Below are 25688 nucleotides of genomic sequence, written 5' to 3'. Positions count from 1 at the left end.
GGTATTTAGCAGAGTCTTTTGATAAAGAAAAAATATATATGTGCAGATAGATAAAACATATACATGCAATCTGGTATATTCTTTAGAGGCCGTTTTCAGGCAAAGTTTTCATTGTGTCTAATTATAGTTATAGCATCAGTCTTTTTTTTTTTTTAATCTGAATAACTGCAGCGGCTTTGCAACTGATGTCCCTGCTCAGCTCATTCCACCCCCATCCACCCCTCACAGCTCTGCCTTTTCCGGTCATGTAGCTCCCAGGTCTAAAGCCCTCCCACGGTATCCAAGGTCCTTGTGGCCTCCTCTTGTCGCTTCTCTAGTTTTCTATCATTTTCCCGGATTACAATAACCTCTACTCTAATCATCCCGAAACATAGTTCTCCTAACTGACTGGGTCCTCTCTCAGATGTGCAAGGCTTTGCCACAATTCTCCCTTTATCCGGAAATCCCTACCCCCCCCCCCCCACCACCACCACCACACCTTGGCCATCTGGCCAAATACGGTATCTTACTCAAGTCTTGCTTCTAACACTCGTTCCTTCAGGAGGCTGTGATGTATGCTCCGGGCAGGCAGGAACTGTCTCATTTCCCCCAAAGGCAACCAAGGGCTAAGATGGACTCACTGCCCTGTAACCAGGTAGGGTGGGCTCATGCAGGGGGGCAGGTCTGAAAGGCATTATTTACTCCCTCGCCTTCTGTAGACCCAGCATGGCAGGCTCACAAGTGAGGATGTGAATTCACTTTGTCAGAGCAGTCGTTCCTCTCGGGGTACATCCACTCAGCCTCCAGGAGAGTAATAACCACGGCCCACAGGCAGCGGGGGTGAGTAATTTACTGCTGCTAGGCAATTAGTGTTGCTAGGGGAAAAAAATGGCTTTCATTTAAAATTCTCTTTAAACCATATGTATCATGGCTCATGGGATAATTTATGTATCATTAGAAACTAAGAAACATACATCACACTAATAAATTGTCTCTCCCATTCACCAGTCAATAGCTCCAAGGGGTCTTTAAAAAGTCAGAGTTTTGCTGCCCTTGTGATGTGAGGTGGTGAGCAAATGCTCGTGTATAAATCATGTAGCTTCTCATCCACTCCCTGGCTCTCTGGCACAGACAGATGGCAAGAGGAACATGTGCCATTATTTTCACCCACTGGTTTGCAGCAGCCTTTGCTCGTGGTAGGACAGCCGTGAATTGCATTGCTTTCCCTAACAACTGGAGTGTGTGTTTGGCACTTGGTTGATTTGAAATCTTCCGTGTTAATAGGTCATTTTCTCCAATATCCGTGTTTAACAATTCTACAGGTTCTCACTCAAAGACAGGTCCTTCATGCTGAAAGCAAATGGCTGCAGAGAGCCAGGAGACAGTGCTGGAATGGCCAGTGTGCGGAGCAGGTCCCAACGGACTTTGCCGTGCAAGGTCGGAGGTCACGTGGCAACTGGGCCACTGTGCTTGAGTTTGGGAGAGGAACTACCCTTAGCCGATTCACTGTCAAGGGAAAAACATGAAATGGAAAGCCAGAAAGTCAGGCTGTTCATCAATGGGGGGTGGGGCACAGGGGAAAAGGGGCAGCCCAGCGTCCAACCTGCCCATGTGTGCAACAGGGAAACAATATTGCCCAGTACCCCCAACCACAGTTGAATCTCCATCTGTGTGAGTTAAGAAAAAGCTCCACAGCCATTTATTTGTGAGGACAGAGACTGAGAAAAATAGTTTACCCAAATGCCTGTTTAAAAGCAATCCCCATTCAGGTTCACACTTTCTTTTTATTACATTTAAATTGTTTTAAAGAAAATATACACTGCTGATTTCCTAGCCTTCCCCCAAAAGGCCATGCGTTAAGCACTGAGTTAGTCACCGAGTTATAATCTTATCATCAGAATTTGCTACATAACTTGTGGGATGCCTTGTTCAAAAACTATTAAAAATCGCAAGACTGTGATAGCAGAGCATTAAACCAAGTGCGGGTCTTTTGGGAATGCACAGGTCACAGAGCCACGAAGCTGGCCCTACGTATGATCAATATTGAGAGCCCAGAATGTCTCAGGTTAAAAAAAAGGGTGTGGGGGTGGGGGGCAAAGGCATTCAGTACTTATTCCAACATGTCAAATCACTGGTGTCCTATCCCTGCGCCTGTGGTTCACTGTCCTCCTTACTGTGCCTGAAATCTGAATGCTGCGCTTAGTGTTTCACATGTGAGGTTGCCTCAGTCACCTGCCAAGCACGAGCTACTTCGTGCATTTTTTACAAGTGGTGTTAAATTCTAGATGTTCGGCAGAGAAAGACACAGTGTCACTGGAATACTGTGGTTGAGATGTTCACATTTCAAGTCAGGAGTAGCAAAATAAAATTTGCTCAAGTTATAGAAAAATAAAGGTGAAACCAATTAGCAGTAAGATGGGGTCTAGTCATCCAATTTTACTGGAGTAAGTGGTGATCACAAGAGAATTGCTCAGATATCTGGAATCGTATCTTTTTTTTATTGAATTTATTGGAGTGACATTAGTTAATAGGATCACATAGGTTTCATGTGTACATTTCTATGATACTTACTGCATTGTGTTGACCCGTCTCACAGGTCGAGCAACAAGGACTCTAGAGGGGGAGTGAGGATGAGGAGGGACAAGAGACCCGAGAAATGGAGACAAGACAGGGCTCTGATCAAGTCTTGTTTATTCTGGGGAGATCCACAGTATATATAGGGCAAGAAGCAGAAAAACAAGAACATTTGTTGCCAAGTGAAAAGTTTGTGGTAACCACCCTGAAGCAATTTCAAGTAAATATCATGTAAATATCACAGGTGGAACAAAAGATAAACAGGGCATAACTGGCTGACTTAAAGGAATGCAGAAACATTGTATGCAGAGATATCCTGCCTTGGGGCAGGAGATGGCAGAGCAGATTTTAGCAAAATGGATGCCATGCAAACAGTCTCCCACATTGTGTGTCCACCATCCAAATGGAATTTTATCTTTAAGCACCACAGCTCTTTGTATTGACAGGAGCAGTCTGTGGCCAGGCCACAGTACCCATTCATTGTACTTCCCCATGACTGTAGGGGCCTCTGCATTTCAATGACAGTGCTGGGCTGCTTTTACAGGGAGGACCTCGGGCATTAGAGGGTGACTAGCTATTTGCTCCTAGATCCAGAGACTGGGCTGCTGTGCTTTCCTAACCCTGAGATTCTGCGCCGAGGCCTCCACTGGGTCCCGCACGCCTACTGTCCTTAGGACGTTGGCTCTCAGGAGGGATGGGAGTGGTTATTAGAATCTCATAAAGAGCTGTTCCTGAACACCCTTTCTTACTCTTTTATGTTTGCTACCTTGGATTTGGTGAAGGCAGTGGGCTTCTAGTAGAGAATGGAAGGTCTCGCCAGGGTGAAGGACTGGGGTTTAGACAGCTTCTGCACCCTGGAGACCTTAACCCTCCCGCCAGGACTGACAGCTTTGCTCCTAAGGGCGGGGCACCTTAGACTGCTCACATCCAGGCCCCTCCACAGCTAAGTGCAAGCTTCTGACAGCTGAGTCAATCATTGCCTCCAGGACAGAATTAGATGTGAGACGTCTGCACACGGGAAGTCCTAACTGGAACAAAGTCCACCAAAGTGTGTGGTGAGCTCATTACAAAATAAAGATCTCCCTGTTTGATCCAGATGAATCAATCTGTACATCTGTAGACCAGACGAGAAAAGCTTTTTGAAGGTCTCATAGTCATTGAGCACTTATGACTCACGGTCTGTTCCACACACTTCATATTTGGACATTTAATCCTCACAATCCCCATTTTAGAGATGAAGAAATCAAGGCACAGTGTGACCTGTGCAAGACGATTCAGAGAGCAGAAGGAAGACAGAAGCCCAGGCAGATGGGTTGCAGACTAAACATCATGTCTTCGCTATCCCCTGGTCCGATGGAACCTACATACTAACATGGCAAAAAAGCAAAGGGAAAGAATGGCTGAGGTTGGTTTCCATTCAAAGCCAGGCTTTGCACAACTTATCTGTCTTACAAGCCAACCCCACAGGTTTATCATCACCACTTCCAAGTAGAAAGTAACTTTCCCAGGGCCACAAAGCTAAAGGGTAAGCCGGGATTTTAACTCAAGTATATCTAGACGACTTCCACACTCATGTTCTTTTCTATCACCCCAAGTCAACAAGCTTAACGATGTTGCATCTGGCTTTGAGGGTGTTACTGCCAACCAAGAAGGTACATGCTACAAGAGTTGGAAATCCCAAAATGAAATCAGTCGGTGGAAGGAACCTGTTTCCTAACTTACAGCCAACTCTCCAAGGAGAAGCCTAGGGTAGGAGAGAAAAGGTTTTGTCCCAGAAGTGTCTGTTAGCAGAGTTATGAGAACAACATTGTTCAATAAAATCTGAACAGATAATACAGTTGGTAAAGTGACACTTGTTTAAAATTATTAAAAAGAGAGAAAACAATGTTTTCACAGATCCAGGGTAACCTTGAAAAAAGATTTTTCTTTTGAAAATATTCTGTCCCACTGGAGGGAAAGGAAATAAAAGGAAACAGAAAAGCCAATAAAAGAAAAGCATGAGCTTGGACGATGATCATTAATCTTCTATTCAAATGGTAGTCAGGGCTGCAGATTTCAAATAAGGCTTGAATAGCAACTGTATTATGAGACAAGTTAAGCACTGGGGGTACACTCGGAAGTGAGTAAGAGATCTAATTGCATACCTGATTCTGGAGTCATACAACTGACCGCAGAAACACCAGTTAAATGCTCATGAGTTTAAAAGTCAAAAAGGAGGGACGTCTGTAATACTTTCAACAATAAAGATAAATTTACAATGATAATAATAATAATAATAAATATAACTCCACATTTTTGGGTAAGAAAAGTAGTTAATTAAAATTATAATCTTAGCAAAGTATTCCATGTGTACACACAAGTCACTCACTTTATAAGCTTTAATGGTATTGACTGGGTGATTTTCCTGGCCTAGAGTTAGTGCGGGAACATGAAGAAAGTGTGGGGACAAGGAGAAAGAAAGGGGCATGAGATGGAAAATCTAGTAGGGGCTTGGCAGGGAGGGGCAGGGGAACAAGAGAGAGAGCCCTGGATGAGTGTCCTGTTTCATTCAAATTCTTCTCTTCACAATACATTTACAATAGTTGACCCCGAGATAGATAGCCCAAGTGTGAAATAAACTATGCATGAAGTGATCGTAATCTCTGAAGTCATTATTATAAATATGTATTGAATAGCTTCTGTACACTAGCCCCTATATCTCCTTTGCTGCTTTTAAGAAAGTTGGAAATCCCTTTTGGAGACCAGAGACATGATATGACATGAAGGTTTCACTAAGTAGATGTTAAGAGAGTCTACATTAAAAAAAACAAAAAACAAAAAAAAACTCCAGTAGTTCCATATGTTATGATAAAAATAAATTTATTTAGGTAAAAAATACCATCTTTCCTTGCTTGACAAAGGCAAATCCCCACCACAGAGGAGCCTGTTTGTTAGAACCAACAAGCTCTGCTACAGTTGGCTTCCACGTGTGCACAAACAGCAGTGAACACAAGTGACGAGGTGTTTCCCATTCATCTCATGACCGTGCCAACGGTTGCTTCATATCATACTGAAGAAAACCACAGGAAAATAGGCCAAGAAATGTTCACTGAAAGAGGTCTTTCTGTTAACTTAAATGTCACCTTGAAATGGCCTAATGGTTTTCCAGCTTGAGTCTCTAATTTGGTATTTCAACCAACTCATCTCGGTGCAGACCATGAATTAACAAATGTCTTCTAAGCCAAGAATCACTTTTAAGACAAACCCCTATTTGAGGATAAACAAACACCTTTAAATGTGTGGCTTTAAACACCATTGTTTTGCACATTCTGAAATGGGATTTTTCTTTTTGTGCATCCCAACACTGTCATGTCATAAATTAAAAGAATTTCATTACCACTGATCTATTGCACCAATGCCCAGTAATTGACAGCAGTCTAGGCTTCATCATCCAAGCAAAGAAGGGAACTTGGGGACTTCATTTGTGCTCCTCCAGCTGACAGTCAGTCCCTTTTATCACTCCACATTGAACATCAGTATGTTTGGACTTGCTGGTCCACCTCATTTGGGGTCCCTCTGCACTGGCTGGATAAGGATGCCTGAAACTCAATTATCTTTGGCTGAAGAATTTTAATTAGTAAGTATCAAGTTGTTATCACTTTCTTTCCTGCAACAGAAAGGGGTAGGAGGAAAGAGAAAAGAGAACAATGACTCAAAATCTTCGAGAAGGAATAGGAATACTCCAAACTCTGGGCATAAATAGGTTCTCAACATGCTAAGGGGAACATTAAGAAGGAAAAAAATTGAGAAGGGCATTTGACATTATTCTTGGTTTAGTACATGCTCTGGGGCGACGTGGAGGACCTTCCATCTCCCTCCCTGGACACAACCTTCTTCACACCTGAACAGCAGATCCTCCTTCTTCACAGCAGCAGAGAAGGAGAAAGGTAAACTCCGCATCTGTTCAACGGAGCACATCTTTCCAAAGAACCACATTACACTGGAGCTGGAAGAGGTGTCAGAGGTCACCTGCTCCCCCTCATGACCCTGAGGAACCAAGCGGTGTAGGAGAGGTCGTGGGACACACTCGGTAACTGGCAGAGTCTAAGCCAAAAACCCAGGTATTCTGATGATCAGGCTTGAGGCTCTGTCAACAATTTGAAGGAGAATCATCTGTGGTGGTTGCTGGACGGCTTGGTTGAAAGAGAGTGACCCCGTCTGTGTTCTGGGGGTGGCAGAGCTGTGACAGTCAGGGCTGTCTGTCATGGGTGCCGAAGAGGGGGCCCACACACCAGTATCTGCAATGCCCTTCCTAATTCCTCTGGTTGCTCTGTGAGATCTTTCTCCAGTATTTACTCTCCATTCATAGCCTTCTTCGATTTGATTCCATTCTTTGGCTCCTGGCCTTTAAACACATCTAGGTGTACTTAATTTTTTATGAAGTCAAAGCTATCACTTGTCTCAAGGCCCAGTACAATCCATTTCCTTCATCGGGGGCTGTGACCTTCATTCACTCTCTTCAGGGTCCACCAAAACGCCCCCAGGTCTAGGCTTAGATCTGATTATTCGGTTCAGGATGTTCTAGCTGACTGCACCCACAACTGTCTTTGCTAACAGCCACCTCTGTTGTTATTTTTGATACCCTCTCTGTTCAAAACTTTGAACATCCCAGTTTTTCAGCTGATTTCCTTTGGTGGACTCTCATGTTCCACTTAGTTCTTTCATTACAGACGGCCTGACCCTCCGTCTGCAGTGTCTCAGCAATCCGAGCACAACTTAGGGCCAACTGTCTGCGGACACTGCTCCCCAGCACTCAGACCCAACCTTAGGGATTCAGCTTCAAGCCCACCCCTTCCATCGTTTACTCATTCCATACACTGCACAAGAAAACACTGGACAACCTCCTGGGCTTTTTATGGTGCAAACACACACACACACACACCAAACCCCAAACACCTATCGGTCACTTTCCAGAATTCACGACTACATTCTGAGCTGATTTTTGTTGTTGTTGCTGTTCTTTGCAGTTAACTACATAGTCGAAAAGCAACTTGGAGTGACTTTCCTTATACAAGGTGCCTCTGAGGAAACAGCTGCCTATTAAGAAAATTAATTTCCCCTTATCCCAGTTTCTATGCCAACAATCTAATGCTCTGAGAGGATACAATGTGATTTTAAAAACTGAACTCTTCTCAGAAGACCTCATTTTATATTTACCAGACCGTCTTTGGAAATGCTTCAATCGGATCCTTTCACATCCCAGGATGCGGCATGAATTGATTAGAAGGAAATCCATCCTGTGGTTTTAAGCACCAATTATGTTCCCCCACCTTCCTTCAGAAATGTACTTTAGAGAATCCTTCTCAAAAACCATGGTTTAGGGGATACTTTGAGTTAACAACCCCCTACCCTGACTAGAGAGGAAAACAAACATGAGTAAAATAAAAAAATATTATCCTCGTCCTAGTCCCTAAACCATCACGTGGAGGCTTTGCCGTTGAGGTCTAGACCAGCGATTTTCAACCGGTGTGCTGCAAGACTTTTCTAAAACATGCAGTGCCTGACTACTTAGCCAGGAACACTGACCTATTTTCCCTTAATAAGGGGTGGGGACCATCTGGTCCTCAGGCTGCGTAAGGCCCACAAAATCAATACCAGCTAACATCACACACCTCACCAAATTGGCCTGACCAAATATAGCAGACTAATTTTTAAGTTGATAATTCTGTGTGGCCCGCAAATGCTGTTATAAATATCCAAATGGCCCTTGGCAGAAAAAAGGTTCCCCACTCCTGACCTGTCAAATAAAAAAATGACAACAGCCAACACAACAGTAGCCGTTCAAGTGTGAATGAATCAAAATTATACCTTTTTTTGCCCTGGCCGGTTTGGCTCAGCAGTTAGAGCGTCGGCCCACGGACCAGGAGAGTCCTGGGTTCGGTTCCCGCTAAGGGCATGTACCTTGGTTGCAGTTTGTCCCCGGCCCTGGTTGGGGTCGTGTGGGTGAAGGCCGTTTGATGTGTCCCTTTCACATCCATGTTTCTCTCGCTCTCTTCTTCCCTCTCTCCCTTCTGCTCTATCTGAAGACAAATGCAAAAAATGTCCTCAGGTGAGGATAAAAAAAAAATTATACCTTTTTTTTTGGTCAGATTTGCAAAAAAACATCTTTTGGTGTGCCGCAGAGTTTTAGCAATTAGTTTATGTGTGCCACGAGAGGGAAAGGTTGGGAATCGCCCGCCTAGACCATTGTCTGAAGTGCCCTGATGAACAGTGAGCAAGGGCCGCTGGCCAGGGACGAGCCTCTGGCGTGCTCCCACGCCGGGACTGGACAGCCCCTCTCCGGCAGGCTTCCTGCCCCGGTCAGGAAGAGGATCCGTATCTCACGCGGCGGAGAGGGAACACGCCTTCCACACTCCAGACTCCTGCCTCTGCAACTGAGGGCTTCGACCTCCTCCGCTGGCCACTTCGGGCTCACCCTCTCGCCTTCAGGGACTAATTCCTGCCTTCTCACATCGTCTCACAATATCCCCGTGAGAGTTCAACCAGGTCATGTCGCTTTCTACCCTGTTTTCTAAGAATTCGTTTCTCAAGCCGGTTCCGAGGGAGGAACGACGGTCTTCCCCCGGCGGGCTGGCTTCTGAGCGTGGTGAGCGCTGGGAAGTCCTCTGCGAGGGCAGCTGGCCCGGAGCATGGGGACCAGCGCACAATACCCACCTCCTCAGACAGCACATGCAGGACAGGAGGGCCGAGGACTCTTTCTGACACTCCTCTTGGCTACTGCATTCCTTCAGGAATTCTTGCAGGTCCGTCATAGGAAACCCATTCTGTTGGTATTTCTTCAAAAAGTACACAGTGGTGTTACCTTGTTTATCAAGCGTGAGAAATCGCTCCCTTTGTCAACAAGCCAAACCCACCTTTGCTAACACACAACTCTCTCCTATCGGAAGCTCAGGTCCCAGAACTGATGTTAACAATGATGAATCAGTGTCGGTCCCAGGAAGCCAAGCAGGGCCACCACGGAGCAGAGGACAATCCAAAGGACAACACCAGGAAGAAAGCCAGGGTGAGGCAGGGGAGGGGTGTGTTAGAAAGAGAAATAAAGGAAATAATCCAAAGTTTTAAGAGCAGATAAGACTTCCCCTCCCCTCACCGCCCATGCAGAGCCCCCCTGAGAAGTAATCTCTATTTCTGCTTCTATGGAAGACGGTCCCTTAATGGGGCAGAAGGCAGTAGGTTGATCCAAACAGACACAAAGACCCCGAGAGCTCCTCTCTATGCTAAGTGAGGCCATCCACCACGTCACCAGGACGTGGCCCACCCACAGAGACACTGCCACATCACAGTCGGGCCCACGGAGCAGAAGTGTGCGTGCCACAGCTCTCTGCATGCCCAGCCCCGCTGGTAGAGCCGACCCTCCACTCCCCCAGGGAAACGAATCTCCCCTTGCACACAATACACGTGCTCAGGAGTGTCTCCAATGAACCAGGTTCTTAACCTGTCTGAGAAGGTTCCAGAAGAGGACAGCACCCTGAGGCACTGACACAGCACCCTGGTTGCTCCCCTGTCAGGCCTGAAACAGGACTTTCCAAGCACGACTATCCGCTGTGCAGGGGTCACCACCAGAGGCAGCAGAACGACAGCCAGTGAAATGGACCCAGACTGAAAGGACACAGAACCCACCAGGTGGCTCAGGAAAATAGGAAGTGAAACAGCCACAAAAGCCTCCGCTTCCCACTGGTGTTCCAATATCGGCACGGTGTCAGGGTGGTGGTCACCCCTTGTCACTGAAACTTACCCCTCAAAGCCTAAGCTCCAGGACAGAAAGGCACACCTGTCGCTGCTGAGACCAGCAGCCCAATTACCTGCCTCACCAACCTCAGCCCATCCTCACCCATCACCTTTGCCTTTGTCACCACACCTCCAAACCAACCCCCCGATCTGGGCGGCAGGGACAATGTCCTAAATGCATATTTAAAACTAAACTGCAACATCCGACAAGTCTCTTTTCTGTTTTCAAATATGTTTTTATTGATTTGAGACAGAGAGAGAGACAGGAAGGGAGAAGGTGAGAGAAAGAGAGAAACATCAGTCAGCGGTCAGCCTGCCAACCTGAGCATGTGTCCTGACTGGGACTCGAACCAGTGACCTTCTGGTGCACAGGAAGACACTCAACCAACTGAGCCACACCAACCAGGGCCAACAACTGTCTTTTCTACAAAACCTCAAGATTTAACTAAAATGTAGTATTTTAAGTAAGTAAAAAATATAGTTTTTCCCCTATGTTCCAATCTACACAGAATTTACAGTTTTCTTGACAGGAAATAATGATAATTACTTACCTTAATGGTGTCATAAGAGTCTGTAATAAGTGCAATGAAAAGGCTGAGAATCATATATATGAAGAGGCTGATGAAGGAATATAAATACAGGCGACTGAACAGCCACACCAAGATGCTCTTCTGCTGGATTTGAGCGAAGGTGGCAAACATGTCATCGCCGTTGACCAGAGAAAACAGACACTCAGAAACTGTATTCAGAGCTACAAACTGAAGAGGGGAAACCAAAATTAGTTTTTGAGATATGTCATCCAAAAGAGCAGAGAAGTATCTAGTTAGCTCGTTTGGCTGAGGCTGCTGTTGTCACCGTTATAACGAGTAACATTCATTTGAAGACAGTGAGAACACCCAAGCAGGCACACAGTCCGTATCCAAAACTCCCTGGGACACTCGCTCTCTCTGGACATTTCCCTCCATGTTTCCCCATGCATCTTTTATATATGGACCGTCATAGATCTAACAATTTTGGATCTTGACTTCTTTTCTACTTAACATCATCTTATTCACATGTAGAGAGAGCATTGAGTCACATAACAGACCACTCCTTAGAAATGTCAAGTTTAACTCCTTCCCTGTCGCTGAGCCTCCCCATAATGTTTGCTATTGTAAAGAGCAATGTAATGAGCATTTCTAAGCCTCATGTCTTTCCCTGTTATTGGGTCTAAGTGATGAACATTTATAAGGCTGTAGTCTGCTAAACAAACCGCTTTGGACAGAGCCGGAGCAGCTGTGTCCTACAACCAGCAAAGACGCAGGACCGGCTTCAGAAATGTTGCTAAATGGATGGTTCGCTGTAGCCTTTCCAATCACAGATCCTGGTGATGTTAGCACATTGAAAACTAAAGATTCTCAGTGATGGGAGCGTGAAGGATGAACGACCATGCCCCATGCCTTCTAGGGGCTCCCAGCTAACAGCGGACAGACCACAACCAGCGTAATACGACGCCCCGTGGGAGAGCTGCGTGGGGAGTCTAGGGAAAGTGACCCTCAGAACTGGGCCTGAAGGCCGAGTCCCCAGTGAGAGGAGAAGGGTAGGATCTGCTCGGTGAATATGGGGACATACGGAGCTGAGCCTCAGAAGTGGCCGGAGAGGCGTGTCCGTGCCACAGCGCATGGGGCCTTGCTTGGTCTTCCGCATTCTTCAAACTACTGCAGGCCAGCACTGTGAACCAGGAAAACTTTCAGCCGGAAGGGTGACCTGACCTGTTTCTATAGGGAAACCAAGATCTTCTAGAATGGGGAAAGCCCAGGGCAGGGGCCCCCGAAGGGAAGAGTGCATGGGGTCCAGGTAGATTGGAAAAGGAGGACACTGAGAAGAAAACAGGTCTGGGAGGGATGAGTGGAGGACACTACAAATGGACGCAGTTTTAGACAAGGCCGGTGTAATGCCAGGTGTAGTGTGAGGTGCAGGTGTAGATATGAGGCCGTCGGAGGCGCACACCTGCAGCCCGGGGGCTGGGCTGAGGCTGGCGTGCCTCTGAAATCCACGCCAGCTCTCCCGGCTTAAGTGGCTGACAAATCCTGCCACCACTGAACACAAACAGCAGGTACTTAATAAATAACATCTCTGGGGCCAGAGGGTTAACATTAGATGAAAGCCCTAAGGAACAGTAATGACCTAACAGGCAGAAGATGCTACAGCTTTCAGAAACAGAGCGGACAAGGTCCTGTAGACTTCTGAGCCTAATTCTGTCCTGTGTCCCGAAGTCGGCGTGGCTTTGGGGACAGCCAAGTCCCTGCGGAACGTCTGTAAAACATCTCCACTTGGAAGCTGTGCTACTTCCCATTCAACAAACCAAAACCTCCCGCCACCCTAACGTGGAACTGGGCTTTCCTTCCCCATTTCCCTGTTTCTGTCTGTGGGTGGATTACTCCCCTCTCTCTCCAACCGTCAAAGTTCTGCTGCTCCTACGTTGCTAGGATCCAGTCTGTCTACTCCACCCATGTGTCTACCTCTGTCTAGATGACTACAGAACTCTCCAAGAAAGTCTTCTCCGCTCAATCTGTTTACCCTCCAGTCCACGCTGCAGCAAGGTCTAAACTTCAGAGAATACAGCCTTCTGGTCATTCCTCCTGTGTAAGAATATACGAAGTCTGGATGCAGAGCAAGAATTCGGGCCAAGGAGGCTGGGATGAGACCCTCCTTCCATCTCCTCGTCAGAGTTGCCCTGTGCTTTTCTCCTCCCACACCAGACCCGCTTCTCCATCTTTTCCTCGTGGGGTGTACTCCCTTCATCTGATGTCATGTCCCGTGTCCAACGCAGCCAACATTAAAGGGCTATTTCGAAGTCCACCTCAAGACAGGTGGCCTTCACTGCTCTTGTCCCTTCTCTGTGTCAGTTAGAGCCACAGCGGAAGCTGCTGGTTGGCCTTCTAATTGGTTTTGAACGCACTTCTCCATACTCCATCTGGATGGAAACACCTCCCTCCTCCATGACTGGGTGCATGGGGTCAAGTGTGACCCGGGCAGCTGACACAGATGCAACCAGGGGCCGCGCCTTGGCTGTGTCGGCAGCAGCTCCGAAGCCGCTCCCCTGGCTTCAGAGGGGACATCCAGTGGGCAGGTCCCAGCAACATGCAGACGACTGAAGAGTAAGACAGGCCGTTCTCAGGGTAAATATTCCCATCCGCACCGCTAGCCTTCAGACAACACAGTTAAAGCTGGCTCCTAAGGATATCGATTACAGTCTAACAGCACCATTAATAATTCATACGTCTCATAGTTTCTTTGGGACTCTGGCCAATTCCTTCCTTTAGTTTCAAGAACCCCTAACAGTTTGTTTGGCAGGTTCTAGAACTGCAAGTGGCTAGTTGGTCGGCACATATCAAATTCATTCCTTCGTTTCCAACGCGGTGACTAGTATCAGTCTAGACACAATACCTGTCTCAACATCAGTGTTATTTACAACATTATACCTCTCTCTCCTCTCTGCAGGTGAGATTTATTTAACCCACCAACTGTTAAAACAGAGACTCAGTAAGGTGCGTCGGTAAGTCATTGGTACACACGCTGTCATTTTGTACCACAAGTGGCAGTGAACCAGTTTCCGTGGCCAAAATCAGCAGTAGAAGTGGACATTAGAAATACCCACAGGAGGGAGAAATAAGGTTTTAATGTGCTTCCAGACAAGGACTGCATTTATAGGGAGTCGCTTTGGTTCTTAGGAGCTTGTAAAGCCCCTGGAAGGCAGGTACCGCGCTGCCTCTCTGCTTCTTGTTCCTGTAACACACTTGCTGAATCCTTCCCACATCCTGTGCACCACGCTGGACACGGGGAATACAAACAGCAAGGAGCCTGCAAGAACTCAGGCTAGAAGAACCTGACAATGCTTGGTGCACAGTAGACATTTCATAAATATTAAACGGCCCTGGCTGGTTTTGCTCAGTGGTTAGAGCATTGACCCATGGACCAGTGAGTCCTGGGCTCGGTTCCCACTAAGGGCACAGACTTCGGTTGTAGCTCATCTCCGGCTCCGGTTGGGGTTGTGCGGGTGGCAACCGGTCGGTGTGTCTCTCTCACATTGATGTTTCTCTCTCTCTCTTCCTCCCTCTCTCCCTCTTGCTCTCGCTGAAGATGGATGCAAAAGTGTCCTCGGGTGAGGATAAAAATAAATAAATAAAATAAATAAATAATATTAAACAGGTATTTCCAGAAAGAGTCCCACAGGTTCTATGGGACTACAGTGAGAACCCAAGCATTTGTTTCATAAATGAAATTTGGAAATCAAACCAGAAAGAACTTTCATTTAAATGAAAACATAACCTGGTGTGTGTCAGAGAACAACATAAAAATTGGCTTCAGGAGCAATACTTGGGTTTCACGTTTTAACTGGTAACAGTCCCTTTAAATAAGAGCGACGCCTGGCTAACACTGGGGGCCTCGAGAGCATGAGAGCACGAGATGTAATGAGAGTTCTGCCAAACTTGTGCCCCTGGCGCCAGCAAAGCCCAGCGATTTTTCCATGCCTTGGTGTCCCCATTCACAAAATGGGGACAATGCTAGATGTGACTTATTCCTCGCAGCAAAAATGTCCTCTGGAAAGCCACATGAGAGTAATGCTCTTCCAAATTTCATCTTGAATTATTAAACATCAGCAGTCTCCGGCCCTCTGTGCCCGGACACTTGGATGGAGCGCTGTGCCAAGGTCCATTAGTCTGGCACCAACACCTCGGGACATTCTTGTACGTCTTCCCTCTTTCAGCTGGACCACTGAAACCCGGTGTCGACCAGGAAGCAGAACAGTAGGTCCTGCTGTCCATCAAGCAGCAGCATAAAACTAGTTCTCCTGATTCCTCCTCTCGAGAGTGGTTTGTTTGTTTAAATAGAGAGTTCGCTTCTACGCCCAATGTTGCTATGATTCTAGAAAACACTTGCTGTGCTGCCCAGGTAATACTGAAGGTCTTCTGATTCAACAGCGACTGCATGGCAGAACCTGAAGGTTTTGAGAGTTTGAATTGATTGGGGCGGGGGGCCCCAGGAGGCAGGAAATATTTCCAACTCCAGATTTAAAGAAGCAGCAACATGGAGAAAGAATGCATAGAAATCCTGAGTCAGACTGAAGATTGTCTCCTTCCACTGGTGAGTGTTTTCACTAAATTAACTGAACTACGCCTTTCTCCGATATATCAGCCTGGGTAGGGATGGGCAACAGATGCCATAAACAGACCTGCCAGCAGCCCTCATGGCAGCCCTTCGTCCTCCGTTCTGTGGGGCGTGGGCATGGTGGTGGCCACGAGCCACCTGTGACCAGGAGCACCTGATGTGCGTCAGGGTAAAACACACACTGGATTTCGAAGATTTTGTATCAAAAAAAAAAAGGAGTGTAAAATATCTCACTGTTCAGATAAAATATATCAAATCAATTTTATCAGCTTCTGTTTTAAGTTTTCCATGCTGCTACCAGAGCACTGTAAAGCACACGGCTCTCGTGATTTTATTGGGCAAAGCTGATCTGGAGCGTCCCAATCTCACCCGAACCCTCTAAGGGGACAGAACTGAACACATGAAAATGCAGTCAGATTCACGGAGCAAACTGAGAGAAATAAGACTGAGTATGTGGTTCTCTCGTAGTTCACCTCCTCTTTGGTCAAACGAAATGCTCTTCTGTAATGCGGTTTTAGGTAATACCAAGAAAAGTCCTACTGGGTATTGGTCAAAGCATGAGTATAGGAGTCAGGAGGGCCTGGCTGTGAATCCGACCTCTGCCATTTACTAGCTGTGTAGCCTCAGGACACTCATCTAACATAGTAAGATCCCTATTTTCTGTAAAATATATATTATTTCCCCACGGGACTACTGGAGAGTTAACATAGCAAGGGAGTCAAAGAACTTGGGTACCACATCTATCTAGCACATAGTGCTCAAGAACAGTAGCTATGTTAGTAAAATTCAAGCAACACTATCTGAGCACCTTCCAGACAGTGATGGGATCGGGAGATGAACAACAGAGGGGATAGGGCCACTTGTCCTGAGGCCTTGGAGCCAGTGAAGTAAATCTGAAATCTGTAAACTTGGTATTTATGTCACGCAGTGCAACACTGCCCTCTAGTGGCAATCATTTGGAGAGGCATGCGGAGAAGGCAGCAAGGAAAGAAGAAAAACGTCAATTTTCCTGGGCACTAAAACAGTACGTTCTCCAGATCAGAGAGATCACATCAAAGAACAATTTTTACTCATGAGTCATCTTTAAAGCACTGGCATGGAATTGGAAGAGCAATAATATTATCAAGAGATTTACTATTAACCCAGAGACTGTCACTTTGTTAATTCCACAGTTTCTACAACAGGAAAACAATCATTCTCTTTGGATATATTTAATGCAACCCTTAAAGAAAAGAAAGCCTGGGTGTGTGCCAGGTTACTAGCATATATTCAAGTAGGTCAAGACAGAAAGCTTGACCTTTGTGGATTGCTCACTCTTTGTGACAGTTTATAAACCAGATATGATCACATGTTTTGTTTCATGCATCAATCAAGGAAAATCCTTTGCATTTTACCTCTTCTTCCTGCAGACACCTAAGCCAAGACGACAGAACCATGGGCTACTGTGGAAATTAAACAAAAGAGAAGACAGAAATACTAAGCACAGTGCCTGACACACAAGCACACGATGTTGGCTGCCGTTATTTTTATTTCTGGTGTTTCTATTGTTCCAAATTCCAGAGGCCCATGGCAGAAAAACTGCAAGTTGTGATAACTCCTTTTACTTTTTTGGTTTGAAACCAAGGCCTACCTAATTTAATTTCCTGGTGTTTCTACCAATCAAAATAATTGTTTTTTAAAAAGATCAGCCTGGCTGGTGTGGCTCAGTGGTTAAGCGTCGACCCATGTACCAAGAGGTCGCCAGTTCGATTTCCATCAGGGCACATGCCCAGGTTGTGGGCCCGATCCCCAGTGGGGGGCATGCAGGAGGCGGCCAATCGATGTTCTCGCTCATCAGTGTTTCTATCTCTCTCTCTCTCTCCCTTCTTCTCTCTCTGAAATCAATAAAGAAGCCCTGGTCGGTTTGGCTCAGCGGGTAGAGCATCGGCCCACGGACCAATGAGTTGTGGGTTCAATTCCAGTTAAGGGCACGTACCTCAGTTGCGGTTCGTCCCAGCCTGGTCAGGTTGTGTGGGAGGCAACCAGTTGATGTGACTCTATCACATTGATGTTTCTCCATCTCTCTCTCTCCCTTCCTCCCAGTCTATCTGATAGTAGGTAGAAAAATATCCTTGGGTGAGGATTTAAAAAATAAAGAGAAATAAAATCAATAAAGAAAATTTAAAAAATAATAATAAAACAAGAAGATCTGAGTGTAACTTTGAGCATAAATCTGAGATTATGATGCTGACTGAAGTCCCGCAATTATTTCAAATTCGGACACTGATCTTTAATAAGGCACAGGGAGGATACTGTCATCAAAACCACCTACAAAGACCAAGACGTGTTATCATTTTCATCTTAAACCTAACATGGCCCATTCTGGGCACCCTTTCCACCTTTGTTCTCTTCTATTAATTTGGAATAAACCCCTAATACTTGAAGTTGGAAAGATTTTGTAATAATTTCCCCCATTCTATTTCCGTTTTTATTATAGTGATCTCATGTCCAAACACTTCTTATTTGATGATCCGCTGGCTTGATAAGTGACCCACAAACAAGTCCCAGGCAGCTATGAAATGTACGCTCTGGTCTCCCCCAGCTGTTTCAACATCCTGAAAAGGAAAAGGGAAAGAAAGCAGAAGCAAAGATACGGCTCGCTGACGTCAAGGGTGTGTGCTGGGGACAGCGGGATGACGACGAAGTGCTGGCAGCCCCCTTCCTGGGTGCCACGCGCCTGGTTTGCAAAAGGAGGCATCGGTGCTACACACCTTGTTATGATACGGGCCTAAGACGATCCAGCCACAGAAGGTGTAGCCCAGGTAGATCATCCCCGCACAGGCGCAGAAGCGAAGGACCTTGGGCAGCGAGGCTTGCATGGTTAAGATGAGCACCTGGAGAAAACACCGGCAGCGTGGGGGAGAGTTAACGGAGCTCACTAGAACCCGAAGAAGACATGAATCTCAATCCCGGGGGCGCTCCCCAGTGCCACCTCCTTACGTTGTATTTTTGAAAGTAACCCAGGTATCTGATGACTCCAACCCAGACAAGAAGCGTGGACGTTCCGAGCAGAATGCTGCACAGATCGTAGTTCGTGATGTTCTAGGGACAGAAAAGCAAGCGTGAGTAGCACGCCCCCCTCCGCTCCGCCTCCTGATCCCACTGCAAGTTGACGGGAAGGAAGGTCCGCTGCCGCTCTGCAGGTGGCCCAGGGGTGCACACGGAAGGAGGGGACAACAGAGAGCACAGTCCCAGACGTTTCCTCCTTTCCCTGTAGGATTTCCATCGGTTGCGCTGACTTTCTGTTCGAATGCTATCCTGAACGGGAAAATGTACTTACCTGGGCGTGGAAGAATACGAACTAATGGTGTTTGTTAAATATGAGGCGACGCCGGTCCGCTGCTTTCGAAAGGAGGCTCAAACGTGATTTACTAACACGGGCCCTGCTCTCCAGGGTGTCTAGGTCTGACAGAGGAGACAGATGCGCAACCACGATTTTAGTATCACACGCTAAGTGCGGTAGGAGACACAACACCCAGCTTGTCACAGAGCTGCCCGTGGGTGCGACCCCAGAGCGGAGCTGGGCCTGGAGGACGGCGGGGATGGGGCGGGGGTGGGGAGCATTGCAGGTAAACAGACACAAGGCTGAACCAAGGCCCAAAGCTAAGAGCCAGAGCTGTTCCAGAGGGTCAGCACGATGGTCAGAGAGATCTAGGCAGGAGAGGGAGGCAGAGCTAGATGAGGAGGACCCTGGGGGCCACTTCACCCCAAGGGGTTCGCAGGAGAAAGGATGGTAACAGCAACGTAGACACTTCCAGACACTTTTCTCTGACAGCTGGGTGGATGGATCTGAGGGATGTAGGCTGAAGGCAGACAAGCAATGAGGAGACAGCCATACAGTCCAGGCCAGAGAGGAAGTCGGCCGGAAGGAAGCCAGAGGGCGTCAGCATGGACAAGGGAGGTCCGTTAGTGTCGGAGGGACAGTTAGTAAGAATTCCCAACCGACAGCATAGCCTGGAGGGGAGCAGCGGTGAAGTAATTGAGACTTGGCCATAAGGTCAAATCAATGAAGTTATACGCAGAGTCAGGCACCCAGCCGACACTCAGATGTTCCTGCATCGCCCCCTCTGCCGGGCCCCTCTGGTCAGGCGGGGGCACCACCGCCTCCTGATGGGGCTGGTTCTCAGTCAGCTGCTCCTCCTGCGACTTAAAAGAATAAATGAACCCCCCCCCCCCCAAACAACCGATCTTCTCAAACTTCAGTTCCTATTCTCAAGACACTGCCAAGCTTCCTGCGGGTATTTGCAGGCCTGTCATCTCCCACAGAACACTGGCTCCCTTCTTCTCTCTTCAGGAGGAACTGGGTCAGAGGAGGCTTCCAACACATGGGTGTGAGAAAAGAGGGTACATGAGAACCAAACTGGTCTCCACAAGGCTTCTGTACCCCAAAGGATGTGCGGGCATCCAGGATAGAAAGGAGCACAGACTGAAAGTGGGTGGCCCCTCACCTTTACTTGAATTTCCATCTTTAGTATGGATCCAATTATGGTCATTAGGTCGCTGATAATCACCAGGACATACCATCCATTGATGAACTCCCATTGGTCAGCATTACACACGTGTCGCTGGTACTTCTCCAGGAAAAATTTTAGGAATCTCTGCAGCGAACATTTTAAAAAGCATTTCTTACAAACCCCACTGCCCTCTGGAAGAAGACAAGCGAAGAACCGTGTTCTCGCCTACAACATGATGCGGCATTTCCTTTCCCAACCCGGTAGATGCGCTTCAAGCCCGGAGACCGCGGCCCACAGTTTCTCCCTGATCTACCCGGCTAGACATAAGCATCCAACTGCCTACCAAGTGAACTCAAACATTATATGCTTGTGCTCTAACTCCAACAGACTCTTGTAAGGGCTAACAGTACATCCTAAATATTTTACATGCTATCAACTCATTCAACCGGACAGCACCCTACAAACGAGGCACTATTAGCCCCATCTTCCAGAGGAGGGAATGGAGGCGTGGAGAGGCGGAACCCAGACCTTCCAGCTTCAGGCTGTGTACTCCCAATGCCCACCCCCCTGCTGGGGCAGAACCGGGACCCTGACCTGGGATCAGAGTATCAGGGGACTTGAGGGCAGGAGGGGCAGAACGAGAAGTGGATATTTACAAATAAGTTGACAAAGGTCAAGACTAAGAATAATGAAATGTAGACTGTGTTCTTGCTCCACTGGTGGTATTCTAATGACTTCACGCACCTGACCCCAGAGCACTCGCACCCACGCTGCAGACCAGAGCAAGATTTGTGGGGAGCTGGGACATATGTTCACAAGGGCCCTGAGTGTAAAAAGGTAAAATGAAACTCAGGGGAGAACTTTAAAACTATTTTAAAAATAGAATAAAGTATTGTACACTTCATTATCACCCATTTATCATGCCCCCCTGTCAAAATGAACTCTGATTTGAAGACAAAAGATGAAACCCACATGTGCTAATATTCTGTTCCTAAGATTACTCCTGAATTCAAAAGGGGTCTCATTTATTCTGGAAACATTCAAAAGCTTGCGAGTTCCCCGTTATGCACCTGTGCTCATTAGCTCAGTTCTAAGCAGGATAATTATCTGATCCCATCCGACACAGTGGGAGCTTTCACTCACCCCCACACCTCAGGCTGGTTAATGCCTTTTAGGGGCAATCGCTCAAAGGAGTCTAATTTACTCCCGGACTCTGGAAAGGGCAGGATGACCCAACATCAGGGTCCACTGTTGGGACAGACTGAGGGCAGAGGCCAAGAGGGAGGGACGGAAGTCGAGCACACACTCACCTTTCGCAAACGCAGGGCGAGAACAATGGACCTCGTGCACAGAATCAGGGATGCCAAGCAAATCACGATGACGAAGGCGTCAAACGCCAGCACGTACTGAGTATTTTTCTGAACTGAGGAACCAAAACAGAATCCAAACGTTAAACACACCTCACTGGGGAACAATTTCTGAACAAGATGGCAGTCAAAACAGAAGTTCAAGTGATACATTCTTAAGCATCAGAGACAAATCACGAGGCATTCACTCAAAGTCTGCAAATGACATCCCCTGATGTTAAGAGTTATACCTTTAAAAACATATAAACTCTTAAGAGGTGTACTAACATGCATTTATAAATATTTATATAGAATAGAATCTGACAGAAGGTGGTCCATTTGGACTCCACTCAAAAGAGGCAAACCTGCTGACATACTCTCAGGTCTTTCACATCAAAGCACAAACATCGACTTCTGGTCAAGATGGCAGGTAGGTAAACATGGTATCGCGTCCTCCCACAACCACATCAAAGTTACAACTAAACTACAGAACAACCATCATTCAAAACCGCCTAAAATCGAGCTGACTGGAAGTCCTACAACTACGGAGTTAAAGAAGGAGCCACATGAAGACTGGCAGAAGAGGCGGAGGTGGACGGGCTGGTCCCATGCCCACCTGTGGCGAATAAAAATCAGGAGGACACCTCAGCTGGGAAGGTCCTCCCTGAGGACTGAGGGGTCCCTGTCCCACACCAGGCGCCCCGCTCAGGGTTCCAGTGCCAGGAAGAGAAGTCCCCATAACTTCTGGCTGGAAAAACCAGCGGAAACTGAGGCTCAGGGAAGCTGATGCGGCTGGAGCCCCAGGCAGCTCCCTAAAGGGCCCGCACACGGACTTATCGGACTCTCTCCCTCTAAGCTTGGAGGGGAGGCAGCTCGAGGGGCACCAGAGACATACAGGGAAGAACTGAGCTGTTTGGCACCGGAGCGAGAGCTGGAGAGGGGACTTTCTCTGGGACAAACGTTCTGTAAGAGGCCTTTGTTCCTTTGGTGAGCCCTTCCCGGGGGCGGCAGACAGAAGCCATATCTGGGACTCCAGCAACCTGGCTCACACTGGTAGCCCCGCCCTGCTGACTCCCTGAGGCCCCGCCCCGCCCCATCCAACTTTCAGGCCCACCCAAGCTGTTGCCACTTGCTTAACCATAGGATTGGCCTGTCTTGGATCCTGCTTCAGGTTTTCCTAAATTCTTTCAAACAAGCAGCATCTGGTCTCAGCTAGCCCCATACCACTCGTTGAGTAATACATAGAAACAAACACAGGGAGGAAGCCAAAATGAAGAGACAAAGAAACAGGTTCCAAATGAAAGAACAGAACAAAACCCCAGCAAAAGAACTAAGTGAAATGGAGATAAGCAACCTAACAGGTGCTGAGTTCAAAATACTGCTTATAAGGATGCTCAATGAACTTAGTGAGAACCTCAGTGAACTTAGTGAGGGCCTCAAGAGCATAAAAAAGGACCAGTCAGAAATGAAAGAGACACTAACTGAAATAATGAATAATTTACACAAATTCAATAGTAGAGTAGATAAAGCCAAGAAGCAAACCATCGATTTTGAGTCTAAGGAAGCAATAAACACCCAAACAGAACAGCAAAAAGAAAAAAGAATACAAAAAAATGAGGTTAGTGTAAGGAGCCTCTGGGATAACTTCAAATGTGCCAACATTTGCATCTTGGGGGTGCCCGAAGGAGAAGAGAATAGGTTTCAAATGGAAAACCTATTTGAAGCAATAATGGCAAAAACTTCCCTAACTTGGTAAAAGAAACAGACATACAAGTCCAGGAAGCACAGAGACTCCCAAACAAGATGAACCCCAAGAAGCCCACACCAAGACACATCATCGTCAAAATGCAAAAGGTTCAAGACAAAGAGAGAATCTTAAAAGCAGCAAGAGAAAAGCAGATAATTACCTACGAGGGAGTTCCCATAAGACTGTCAACTGATTTCTCAAAAGAAACTTTGCAGGCCAGAGGGAGTGGCAAGAAATATTCAGAGTGATGAAAAGCAAGAACCTACAACCAAGATTACTCTATCCTGCAAAGCTGTCAGTTAGAATCAGTGGCCATATAAAGACTTTCCCAAACAAGAAAAAGTTAAAGGAGTTCATCACCACCAAACCGTTATTATATGAAATGTTGAAGGGTCTTTTTGAAAAAAAAGATAAAATATATGAAAAAACAAAATGGCAATGAATAGATATCTATCGACAATGGAGTCTACAAAGAAAATGAACAGGCGGAACAGAAACATTCTCATAGATACAGAGAACATTTTGTTGGTTGCCAGATGGGTGGGGGTTGGGGGAATGGGTGAAAAAGGTGAAGAGATTAAGAAGTACAATGGGTTGCTAGACTGACAAACCTCAAAGGGAAGGGTGTTGGGGGGTGGGAAGAAATAAACCAAAGAACTTATATGTAACCAATGGACACAGACAACAGTGTGGGGAAAGGCAGGAGGGGGGCGGGAGTGGGGAGAGGGTCAATGGGGGGAAAATGAGGATCATCTGTAATATATTCAACAATAAAGATCAAAAAAAAAAAAAAAAAAGCACAAGCATTAAGTTCTCCATGCATGAGGAAACAAACAATTCAAAATACCTCCCACTCAGAATCCCCATTCCTGCTGCTGAGCCTCACTGTGCACTTTCCCAGCAGATAAACTCTTTCTGCACATGTAGGGAATGACCTCTTGGAAGGATAGTAAGCAGGACAGTAGTAATCAGATTTATGTCTTGGAATACAGTAGCATGGGCAATGTACAGGAGGAAGGTGATCTTGTAACCGTAGCTTCTCTCAGACTTCATGGAATTGTCCCCAATTCCAATGATGGCTCTCCCCTGCCTGGCCCCCTACCCACCCCTGCAGTCTCAATTACCTGCCAATCCCTTCTCTCCCCCCATCTTCTCTACCTTGAGGCCACACTGGTCTTCCATGTCCCAGCTCCTACCAAGTTCTCTCTCTCTCTCTCTGGCCTCTGGAGCTTTGCAGATGCTGATCCCTCTGCCTGGAACAGCACCCTCTCCATCACTCACGTTTAGATTATTCTTTTCAAGCCTTAGGATTCAGAATGAGTATCTTCCTTTCAGAACAAAATTCCCTAAATTCCCACCCTCATTAGCCCCTTCCCTGCTCTTTCGTAGCACTTTCTATAAGCGTGCACACCTATAGCTCCTTTGAACTCTCCTTTGCTTGATGACCGCCGAACCTGAAATTACGCCTTCAAAGACGGCAAGGAACAGAGACAGTGCAGAATCGGGAAGGACATGGCCTCTGGGCCTGAAAACCAGGGTCTGAATCTCAGCTCTGCACTCAGAAGCTGAGCATCCTTGAGAAGGGTGCCTCAGTTTCCTCATCCAAAAAATGGGTAGAATAAAAAAAACTAATCATAGGGCTATGGTGAGGATTAAATAAGTTTATATATGAAAGCACATGAAACGGCCCCAAGTAAATAACATCGGCGAACGCTCACAGAGGCTGCTATGGAATCACTCGATGCCCATCTTCCCCACCAAATGACTGGCTCTGAGAAAGGACCATACGTGTTTTGTCAACACTGCAGTGCCTTTGCTTAGCGTAGTGCTTCAGTGTACGTACAGACAAATGCAGAGACTCCAGCAGAACACGAGAAGAGCCCTGAATAATCTAAGTCAGAACTTGTGAAGGTTGGAGCTAAGTTAGAGGCAAAGAAGTTAAACCATGGCGGGAGATGAAGCAGAGAGAGGGGTCATGGTCTCCAGTGGGACCCGGGGAATGAGGAAGGACCAACCAGGCATGGCTCCTGGTTTTCTGTTTTCAATAAATTGAGCTCAGTCTGGATGTTCATGATAAGAGAGGATGACTCGGTGGCAGCTAAAACCGTGGGTGTGGACAGAGCCACTCAGAGAGACCACGGAGAGAAATGCAGATGGGGGGGGGGGGCAGTGAGGGCAACAATGTCTGAGAATTAGAAGAGGAAGTGAGCTCTGGAACGAGATGGACAAAGGCCAGAGGAGAAGGAAGCAGGACTGGGAACTGGCAACCTTCCGAGGCATCTGCATCCAGAGTGCTCCTCAGCGACTCCTCTGCTCCGGTTTGGTTCAGTGGTTAGAGCATCGGCCTGTGGTCCAGAGAGACCCGGGTTCGGTTCCCACTAAGGGCATGTACCTCGGTTGCAGTTTGTCCCTGGCCCTGATTGGGTTGTGTGGGTGGCAACCACTCGATGTGTCCCTTTCACATCGATATTTCTCTCTCTCTCTCTTCCTCTACCTCCCTCCCACTCTATCTAAACAAAAAACAAAAAAGCAAAAAAAATGTCCTTGGTTGAGGATAAAAAAAAAAAAAGACAGAAAGATCGGAGTGTCCACAGATTCACTAACAAGGGCGTGGGCATCAATGGCATGAGT

At 46.9% G+C, this 25688-nt stretch overlaps 1 protein-coding gene across 9 annotated transcripts in view; it reads right to left on the bottom strand.

The window, feature by feature from the left end:
* Nucleotides 1–5921: 5921 nt before the first annotated feature.
* MCOLN2 (mucolipin 2) overlaps nt 5922–25688 on the bottom strand; it is a 56033-nt gene continuing 36266 nt past the window's right edge. For 4 of the 9 annotated variants that reach the window (XM_036255797.1, XM_036255800.1, XM_036255799.1 and 1 more), the window contains exons 8-14: nt 21275–21387; nt 19959–20108; nt 18451–18552; nt 18222–18344; nt 10872–11078; nt 9247–9368; nt 5926–6199 (exon numbers count right to left, since the gene is read on the bottom strand). In XM_036255797.1, coding sequence (XP_036111690.1) covers nt 6163–6199; nt 9247–9368; nt 10872–11078; nt 18222–18344; nt 18451–18552; nt 19959–20108; nt 21275–21387 — 854 coding nt within the window. In that variant the 3' untranslated portion in view covers nt 5926–6162. Of the gene's footprint in view, nt 6200–9246; nt 9369–9454; nt 9494–10871; nt 11079–17709; nt 18066–18221; nt 18345–18450; nt 18553–19958; nt 20109–21274; nt 21388–25688 lie in introns of those variants that run through there. The other 5 variants (XM_036255804.1, XM_036255802.1, XM_036255801.1 and 2 more) reach the window with 5 other exon arrangements.

The sequence above is a fragment of the Molossus molossus genome, unplaced genomic scaffold (assembly GCF_014108415.1).
Source record: "Molossus molossus isolate mMolMol1 unplaced genomic scaffold, mMolMol1.p scaffold_m16_p_12, whole genome shotgun sequence".
Classification (NCBI taxonomy): domain Eukaryota; kingdom Metazoa; phylum Chordata; class Mammalia; order Chiroptera; family Molossidae; genus Molossus; species Molossus molossus.
The sequence above is the reverse complement of the archived record's forward strand: the minus strand, read 5'-3'. Positions and strand labels throughout refer to the sequence as shown.